The following is a 10,633-nucleotide window of genomic DNA, read 5'->3' on the forward strand; positions in this document are numbered from 1 at the left end:
GGTTCAGAGTTATTTTTTTCTTCTTCGAATAATATTATTTTTATATGCCAGTTGTATTATCTTTTAAATCAAAATTGTATTGAGTAATGATATTGATTTTTGATCAGACTAACCTTACATTTATTTTTTTTTCCAGATGAATCTACACGAGTCTCCTTACACCCCATCAGAGGTGTAGATGGTTCTGATTATATTAATGCCAGTTTTATTGATGTAAGTTGTCGTAGACGGCATTGTAAGCTTTTTATCTACAGGGAATGAATTCCTAAAACAATCTGCAGTGTTAGTAGTAACTTTAGAGAGATAATTTCACATATTAAAAACAGATAAGATTATAGAGTTTACATCTCCTTAGAGTCGTTATTATATCCCACACAAGTATAGTTTTGGGAGTGTATAGGTTTTATCCAGTCTGTCTGTCCGTTCATCTCTCCATCTGTCTAAACTATTTTCTAAGCAGCTAGCAGTATAGTTATGAAACTTTGTGGAATCTAATATAACCACATGGAGATATGCATACTGTCAGGAATTTATGTTAGGACAAAATTGTAGAAATGATGGCTATTGAATTTTGGCGTTTTTCAGCAAAACTACCTATGTCTCATGCATTGTCCACAACTCCTCCTTAATGACTTGCAGGATTGTTATGAAACTTGTGTGAGTGTTAGATTACCATATGGAGATGTGTGTATTGTCAGGAATTTATGTTTGAACAAAAATTTAAAAAATGATAGCTGTTTCACTTGAGTAATATTCAGCAAATTTGGTCTCGCACGGTTCACAACTCGTTAACGACTTGTTTAGAAATGGCAGCAAATTGTGTGTCAAAATAACATAGTCTATCCACCAAAAAAAAACTGACTAATATGAATCAAATGTCCATATTGGTCCCTTAATGTACAGGGTTCAACATGCCGTGGGGGTATTAGTCCTATTAGGGCCAATGTCCAGTTGAATTATTGTTTGGAACTAAGAAACATTCTCACACAACTGAAGTAAGTTTATAAAATTTTACAGGGTTACAGGTACAGACAGGCATATGTGGCAACCCAAGGCCCGTTGGCTGAGACAACAGAAGATTTCTGGAGAATGTTATGGGAACACAATTCAACAATCATTGTCATGCTCACTAAGCTGAGAGAAATGGGCAGAGTAGGTTTCCTGAATCAGTATGGTTCATTAGAAGTGTAAAGTATAAATAAAATATAAGAATATAGCTTGTATATGAAAAATGCTGTGATTTTGTGCTGTTATTGTAAAATATTATTGTCTTAAAATTGGCTCAAATTTCTTCAGAAGTAAACGTGTCAGCTCAATTCTATGATTTTTTCCTCCAAGTCAGTTAAATTCTACAAATTTTTCTGCCAGTGCTGTTAAATTTTGGTAGACCGTCCCATTTATTATATATATTAGAAATTATTATGTTTATTTTTTTGTAGGAGAAATGTCACCAGTACTGGCCAAGTGAGAGATCAGCCAGATACCAATATTTTGTTGTTGACCCTATGGCTGAGTATGACATGCCATCATATATGTTAAGAGAATTTAAGGTCACAGACGCTAGAGTAAGTAGAATTTATGTATTATAGATAGTAAAATATGAAATAGTTATAAATCAGTATAATCTGTCTAAAGTTACACTTAGATGAAGACAACAATTAGATTTAGTTAAATAAATAACACATGAAATTAGATTTTGGAACATCATAAAACAATTGCATAGGTCTTCATAGGAAAGTTTGGTTAATTTACATTTGGTCCTTTCATCAAAACTTTTTAAAATTTGGTTTGTGATTCATTTTGATTTGAGTTACCCTTACTGTAATTTCAGGATGGTCAGTCCCGTACAATTCGTCAATTCCAGTTTACTGATTGGCCAGAACAAGGTGTTCCCAAGTCAGGTGAAGGGTTCATAGATTTCATTGGCCAGGTACATAAGACAAAGGAACAGTTTGGACAGGAAGGACCTATCAGTGTTCACTGCAGGTAATAAATCACAATATATATATACAGATTGAAGAATTGGTTAGACACCAACATGTTGAAATGGAAAGTGGAGAATTACTAGGATGAAAAGTTATTAAATACTTGTTTATATTTTATTTCTATACCTTAATTTTCATGAATTTTCTAAGATCCAACATTTTTTTTAATTTGATATTAAATTTTCAGCATGAAGACAAATCTATTACTCAGATTTTATCAATATTTTGATAATATACAGCACAGCATTTGCCTTTTTTGTGTAATTTTCCTGTTGTTATTTAAAACCCTCTTTACTTATTTGATACATTGTAGTGCTGGAGTGGGCAGAACAGGAGTATTTATAACCCTCAGCATTGTTTTAGAGAGGATGAGGTACGAGGGTGTCGTAGATATGTTCCAGACTGTTAAAATGTTACGAACTCAGAGACCTGCCATGGTGCAAACAGAGGTATGTAATATTTATGAAGACAGATTTTTTGCTAATTACATGTATTCCCATTGAACTGATTGTTGGTAATCTGTGTGTTCGATCATCACTAGTGATAGCAAAATAAAAAAAAAATGCATGGTATAAGAATAAGATGCTCCATACAAGCAAATTGTATTTTACGTGGATAACTTAGACATTGAAGTAATTTGAGGTATTGTATTGCTACCATAATTATGGCCACATTCAGTAAGAAAAAGACATAAAGGAGGAAAAGACATTTGTTAATTTTTGTTTTGTATGATGACCAACTGTTAATACAATATTTGTTTATTTCAGGACCAATACCAATTCTGTTACCGAGCTGCATTAGAATATCTAGGATCTTTTGATCATTATGCAACATAGAACTGACCAATAAGTTGGAGAGGAGAATTTAGGGACCCAATATTCATTATTCCAGAACAAGTTAGGCTGAAAGAAACCTCCATAGAACATGTTTTTATTTATTCAGCGTTATGTTGTTACTATGTAAGCTTCTAGATTGTCAATGAAGTTTTAGTTCTAGACATGTTCAGAGGACTTCAGGACCTGCCGCTCTGTGAATCATATGTATACTGAGTTATCCTTCCTTCATTAACTCTATAACTGCATTCAAGTCAAGGGAAGATAATTTTGTCATGAATCAGAATATGTTCAACAGTCATATATATTTAAATTATCGTACGGAAGTTGGCATGTGCAATATATAATAATATTGTAAATATTAAAAGACTAAAGTGCTTCATTGTAACTTGGAATACAAGATGTGTAAATGTTTTGACTACTAATCAAGGTCAAATGAACTCTTTGATTGATAATCAAGGTCAAGTGAATGCTTTGCATTGAAATCCATTTAGACTTGATGCATAATCAATGAATGTGAATGATTTCATTTGGACAGTGTGACAAAGTGATGTTACTTCTGCTGCCAAAGAACATTAAATCGGCCGACAGGGACGGCATTATTTGCATCATGTTATTGTTGTTTTCTCTTTTAATATAAATTATACTATTGATTGTTTGGCGGTGCTCGTGCAGTGTTGTGATATTTCAGTTCAATGAAAAATTCTGACTTAAGATTGGTTTCACTTTTATTTAGAAATGAAATACATTTTTAAGGACTATCTCTCTAAGTCTTCTGAAGGGAAATCATCTAGAACATTCCAAGTTAATGTCTCAAGTACCTGCACCCACTTATAGTATTCATGCTAAATGGTCTGAGAATTTTTCAGTGAACTTGTGCATTTGTGTTTTGTAAATTTGAATTGTACTTCAAAAGTACATCTATTTATACATCTGTGTTGACTATGTGTTTCATTGCAACCAATCAGAGTGGTCTGTCTGTATATCTTCTATATGTAGTATGGCATTAGAAAGTCAATTAAAATAATGTTAAATTATTTTGAAGAAAGAGCATATATGATATAAATAGTATTGATTCCAGAAAATCAGACAAAAATAGAAGAACACTGCAAGGGAGATAACTTGTAGGTGGATTGGTTCCATGTTGAATTTCTTGTTCTTGATATAAAACTGTTGTATGATGTGATATATTTGTGACAATGCAATATCATATTTGTCATGTAAAATATGTGTTCTGTAAAAATCACATTTCCATATTTTTATTTAAGCATAGTAGTCATTAAATGTGGAAATTAGAAGTGAGAATAATTTTTCAATCATCTTTGCAATTAACATTTTCATGCATTATTAAGATTCCTGAGAAAATATAGTATTGAACACCCACCCACTCCCCATTGTCAGGTATGAAACATTAGGTACACTATGATGAACGTTTAGTATTGAACACCCACCCACTGCCCCTTGTCAGGTATGAAACATTGGGTACAATATTGAACAATAAACAAATACAATCACATTTATTAAATTTGACGACTATGTTTGACTCCCAGTGGTTCCTTTGAAATAAAAATATTGCTGATGAAATAATCTCACAGAACAATCTGATGGAGAATCTCTGTTCCTGATATCTGCCTAAGTTGGAAATATTTATTGACATAAATTGATGTATATTTCATAAAGTCAATTGTGTGTAGCTACTTGTACAAATGCTTCCTGTACATGTATATACATTTTGTACATGTTTACTGATGTTCATATTCTGTCCAGACCAATACAGAGTTCAGTTCACTATTTTGATACAGAAAATCTGAGTTGATTTAACTGTGAAATCTTTAAAACTATATGTTATTCTGTTAATATTTTGTGTTTTAAGTTCTTTTCAACTTAGTTTTAAAGATAGTTAATGTTTTAGTTTTTCTTGTTACCTATTTTTTAAACTTTTTATGGTTAGATGCTACACAGGTGTATTTCATAATTTATATGATATGGCTGTGTAAAAATTTTTTTGGAATTTTCTTTAGAATATGTTCAGAAGAATATAAACATCAACATTTGACAAAGTTCTAGTCCATTAATATTTTTTAATTCATATACTAGTAAGGCTCAGTAAAATGAGTTCTCTGGTTTCTTTAGCGCTTTCCCAGTCTTTGTTAAAAATCACTGCTACGGCTTCCACAGACCTATTACCACCTCACTTTTCCTTTAGCTAAGAAGTGTCTCCCTCTGAATAAAATTCAATGAAGTAGTAAAGGATGTAAAATGCCCCTTGTTATTCCTAAGGGAATTTAAACCAGAACACTTATTTTACTTGGCCTAAGTGGGCCAGATTCATCATCTCAATACAGTATTTTTCTCATTTGTTTATTTTCATCATGACTTCGTGATATTCTTATATTACATTTTGTTTCAAATTACTGTACAAGAACTTGCCAAATTTGCTTTTTATAATTTTGTATAATCACTTATTTGATATTAAAATAGACATGTTTTAAATCTGAACCACCGATACATGTGTCATAAATGTCATTAGAAATTTTTAGAATTTTCAATTGAAACAAAAATTAGAATGTACCAGTTAACAGAATTTTATAAAAGCATCAAACAACATAGATTTGGTTTTGTTGAAATGCTTTTTGAACACAATTTAATGAAAAATAAATTTGAAAAGTTTTTTAAATTGTTCAATTAAAAATATTTTTGATTAAAAAAAAAAATGAACTGTTCTGTAATTGAGTGTTGATTAAGATTGTAATGTTCAGGTTAGATTTTTTTTTTAAGTTGAGAGCTTTAATATTTCATTTTTGTTATGTCTCATTAAATGGAATATAATGTTCTTCATCTGACATCTATAGTACTTTAATAAAGTCATAGTACTGTACCATGTTGTTGTCTTAATGTTTCCATGGTTACATCAACTGTGTCATCCTTGGTGACTTACAGAACAACTATATATCATAAGTATAGTTCTGAGCTATTTAGACAACAGTTATTTGATTTTTTCTATTGATTTTTTAATTTTGTGAAGGGTTGACCTTTTAGTATATAGTAATAGTTGTAATCTTAAATAGAAGGGCACAGATCTGCCTTTGGTTAAAACAAAAAGGTGGGAATAGAGAATTGAAAAGTCGCTGAAATAAATCTAGGAGAAAAAGTCGCAAAGTTGAATTATAGCAGTAAAAATATATCAAAGCAATTCTGTTAAAGGAAGTTCAAAAAAACTGTACATTCATTGTGTAATAATGTAATGTCGCTGTGGTTTATAAACATTTTGTTTCCAGAAAATAACTTAAAAAGGCATTTAAGAAATGGTTCTCTATTAAACTGTATCAAAACCACAAAAGGAAGTTTTAGATAGATTTTCAAGAGGTGTGGCCCTGTCCATTAAAGAGTATGGGGCCCAGCATTCTGAACAGAAGTGTAAGTATATGAATTTGTTGTGAACTATACTCGAAGTACCATATTACAAAAGGAAGGTTTGACATTATAACTTTAAAAATTCTTATGGAGGACTATACGAGAAAATGAGAACAAAAAGACATTGATTTACTGTGAAGGCTGTGAGGTCTTTTAATTTTGAAACAAGAAAATGTTAAGTAGGTCAATGAGTGCCAATGCTACACCAGTTTTCAAAGACCCCGATGTAGCAAAAATATTGCCTACTATACAAGACATATATGCTGTCGTATCATCAGACAAAACAAAAAAAAAAAAAACGTTTTTTTTTTTCAGCAGACGCATGACATCCGATGTTCATTATCAGAGGTAGACGTAGAAAATATTAGCATTAATAAGACCTCTACTGCTACCACACTCTCTTAAGAGGAGATAGTGGAAAACTATAAATATGCGCTATCCTCTTTTGGTCTCTACCAAAGACGATGATTGTGATTTAACGTCTATGTACTGGATTCATTAACTCCACAAGAATCTTAACAAACATCGCTCCATAGCTGGATATGCAAAATGTACCACCAAACCTCTCAAAACTTATATACTCACGGCTGTCAGAGGGTCTCCAGTCCTACCACGACACTTGTTACTACCGTAGTCTTATTAATTCAATTTGGGTGATTACTTCTAGAAACCCTCCATTCAAGATTATTATCAGAATGAAATAGCATTTAAACTTATTACCCATACTCGGTTAAAACCCCGCCTCAAAAACATACAACGTTGTTTCTCGGGCAAAAAAAAAAGGTGGAACACCTGGTAGAGATTCCTCATACTTTGTGAAAAAAACGATTCCAAGCGTCTTCCAAATATGCCGAAGAAGATGCTTTCAAATGCTGAATTTTTTTTTATCGACAACATATTTGACCAGTGTTGCGGGCGCGTTTTTCGACAAGCAGTCGACATTCCAATAAGAACATATGTGCTTATCTACTCTCTGACATATGCCATCACTCTTATGAGTTTGACTTTATAGCGGAAGGAATATCGTTCAGCAAGATCTTTTTATCTCAGTTTCCGCTATACTGATTACGTATAATCGTTTTGAAATAATCCTAGTTTCGGTATTTCATGCAACTGTTCTACCCCAAAGAACTTTAGGTAAAGTATACTACAGACACTTTGAAGTCAGCATCAAATCTTGACATACACTAATAGATCGACTGTAGATGAAAACTATTGATCAAACTATACTGCAAACGCGATGACTTTCAACTTTCAACTTTCCTTTCATTTGTGGCAACTCATACGTTATTCCAGAGCTTGCGGTAACGACACGGACATTTTGTACCGCGTTAGACTTCTTACAATTGGGCTTTGGGAACAAGGGTTATGTTGCTACAAGATTAAATCACGAACTCGTAGATTGTTACGGTGTATCCATCTGCATCCTTAGAACCGATTTGTTCAAAGTGTCAGTTTTCCCTTCCTCTTTTGTCTACCCCGGACTTGACTTTTTATGAGCAACACGGCGGGTGTTTCTAGAAAAGCAGAGGACGCTTACCCTACCGGTGCACCTGGTCCATGCTCCCATTTTTTTTTATGAAGTCTGAATGGCTCATTTTCTTTGTCGCTTTGTACGTATTAATTTGGTTAGTTTATGTATTTTGTTGTGTGTGTCTGTTTTCCCTAGCTGGTCTTTGTCCCTGGGTTACAATCTTTCGATTTCCGCTGAAATCTTGCTTCCCTTGATTACTCTTTTGGCAAATGGCCATAGCTATTTACATGAGAGGGACAAAAACAGTATTTCCAGAACTTTGTACTATTTGTTTATGTTTATATGTGAATCTAACGATGTATTAAGATTGTTTTACTTGTGTTTCAAGTTGGTCCAAAACGTTCCATCAAATTAATATCATGCAATATGGTGTTTTATTCACTAACAATGATATAAATGATGCTTGATTGCTTACGGTACCGCTGAACATTTGTGTGCTAGATTATAACCTTCAGGTCCCAAATTGTGCTTGGCCTAGTGTCTGTATACACGTTTATCTAATATTACTAAAGTATGTACAAGACATTATTGCATGTAATACGAAGTTATTTAGATTTACAAGTTGTATAATCCGGACTGTGCACGCGTCGAACAAGCATAAGGACGTCAAATGCACTAGTTAATAATCATGTACAATGGTGCACTCACCATGTACTTCTTCTTTTAAACTCGTTCCATGGTTTTTGCGACTATAATTACTTTATTACATTATCGTTAAAGCTAAATATGCGGTCGTGACAAACTGCTACTACCTTTTTGTCCATAAAATGTCCTTTAAACTGGAATTTCTAAAATGCGTTTTCTCGGTCAACATTTAAACGAATATTAAAGAAAAACAATTAAATTGACTAATGGAAATTAGACAGCGTAAAATTTTCAAATATGTCTCAAACATAATTATATACCTAAAAGGATGATTAGTACTAGGACTTTCAACCATTCTTGGCTGAACTTATTCAAAACTCCCAATGACTTTTAAACACGGAAGCTTAAGAAATGAACTGCAGATCAGTTTGTTGTTTCACAATACGTGACATATATTTAATAACCCAACAAGTCGAGTACAATAGTCTGGAAATCAGTCTAAAAACGTTACTATACTTTTTGATCGACTTGGTAGGCAAATCAAATCAACTTAGAACAAAGTGCATTAGTATATAAAGTGTGGGTACATGAGAGGGTTCCGGGGACGGACACCTCCCATTGTTGGAATTTATTTTGTTAATTTCGTTCAAAATTTGAGCCAAGCATCAGCAAATAGTAGACTGGACCCCCTCTCGACTCCCTTTCAAAATCTCCGTATCCACTTCTGGTATATACAATATCAAATAACGCACTTTTAGGGGAAAACGACAGAAGATAAAGGTCAGTTTTCATGTGCCTGAATTTTGTAATTATTTTATTTGAAATTTAATGATACTGTCGTCATCGTTGTCTATTTTGTTTTTTAAATAATTGAATTTAAAATCCCTTCCTGTATTTTCAATCAGTATTGCAACATTTCTTCATTTTTTAAGTAACCAGGGGTCAATGGAGTCAAAAGTCTTTTTTTAAGCCATAAAAGCAGAACTTTTTACTTCAATTTGATTTAAAAATTTTGTGCAATATTGTATCCAAACCGGTTGTTGTCTCCATAATGAACTATGTAAGTCCCAATGTTGAAGTGTGTAAAAATACTCCAAATGACAGAGTTCGAATAACTGCGGTCATAACATGCTGCGTTCGGCGAGGCTTTGTACTTTGTATTTAGCTATCAAAATAATGTTATTTGAAAGTGAAATTCCGTGACTCTGCTCGGACGTTAAACCCCAACAAACAAACAAACAAAACTCTTCGAAATAATCTCCATCTTATCCATTTTTTTTTGTTCGGCAGTATCTCTATGACTGTGTAAAACTACGTAGTATTTCTTCGGAAAGTCCAAAGTCTGAAGAAGTACGTGTCGCGATTTTGTTAATGCTCGAATAATTCGTTTATTCAGACGACGCATTTAAAATGGAAATTATTAGATGGGAAAAGTATTGACCATGAACTTGCGCATCACTGACTTTACCTTGTGAAAAGTTTATTGACATAATAACGTGACAGTTAACCATAAACATTTTTTTTTTAAATTCAGGGGTTGTTTATAGTCATTCGTTATCTTTCGTTGCCTTACAGTGTGTTTGTTTGTTTTTTGTTTGTTTGTTTTTCCCATTTTGGTCTACTAGTGTTTTTGTTTTGTTATTTTTCCGAAGCCTGAAATCAGCTATATCAGTATTTATGAATTACGACAATTTTTCAACAAATAAAAAGACAAAAAGACAATTCGAATTGTTTACAGTTAGACCAGTGTGTTTAGCCGGACCTATCTTTTCACCGCGTGATACGTTTTACATGTACCACTAACTATCATATGTAATAGTGTACCTAAGGAGTAACTGTGATCATTTACAAATAACATTGAGTGTTTCCCTACAAATATTCCATATTGAAGTGGGAATATTGATTCTCCTTCAGTATAATGTTTCCAAATCGAAATCGAAATCTAAATTTTACCATAAAGAGTGAAAAAAAAGTTAAAATAGTTAAGAATGAGACACAGGAGAATCGATGTCTCCTGTGTAATCTGTAGAAAACCTGGAAACAGAGATGGAATAAAATCTTCTTCCATCCCCGTTATGCCTCTTTACGAAGAAGTAGAATCTTCTATTTATTTCCTACTTTTCTGTTCATTTTTATCACGGGCTGAGGCGATCTTCTTTGCGCCAAAAGGCATATTTTGAGCCACAGCTCATTTGCGCTAGTAACCTTTAGCGCCAGTTTATTTTTCAAATTTCGTAGTTTGATTGCGCCATACAAATAAGAATCTTTTTGCTGGAAGATTT

General features: G+C 32.9%; 1 protein-coding gene across 21 annotated transcripts in view; it reads left to right on the top strand.

Annotated features, from left to right (window-relative positions):
• LOC148626990 (receptor-type tyrosine-protein phosphatase delta-like) overlaps window positions 1-5,696 on the top strand; it is a 176,808-nt gene extending 171,112 nt beyond the window's left edge. For all 21 annotated transcript variants that reach the window (XM_088564908.1, XM_088565004.1, XM_088564919.1 and 18 more), the window contains 6 exons: window positions 137-213; window positions 1,018-1,152; window positions 1,440-1,565; window positions 1,832-1,986; window positions 2,299-2,434; window positions 2,753-5,696. In XM_088564908.1, coding sequence (XP_088421034.1) covers window positions 137-213; window positions 1,018-1,152; window positions 1,440-1,565; window positions 1,832-1,986; window positions 2,299-2,434; window positions 2,753-2,821 — 698 coding nt within the window. In that variant the 3' untranslated portion in view covers window positions 2,822-5,696. The remainder of the gene's footprint in view (window positions 1-136; window positions 214-1,017; window positions 1,153-1,439; window positions 1,566-1,831; window positions 1,987-2,298; window positions 2,435-2,752) is intronic.
• Window positions 5,697-10,633: the final 4,937 nt, after the last annotated feature.

The sequence above is a fragment of the Perna viridis genome, chromosome 1, assembly GCF_037379345.1.
Source record: "Perna viridis isolate PV_CMFRI_1.1 ecotype Kerala chromosome 1, ASM3737934v1, whole genome shotgun sequence".
Taxonomy (NCBI): domain Eukaryota; kingdom Metazoa; phylum Mollusca; class Bivalvia; order Mytilida; family Mytilidae; genus Perna; species Perna viridis.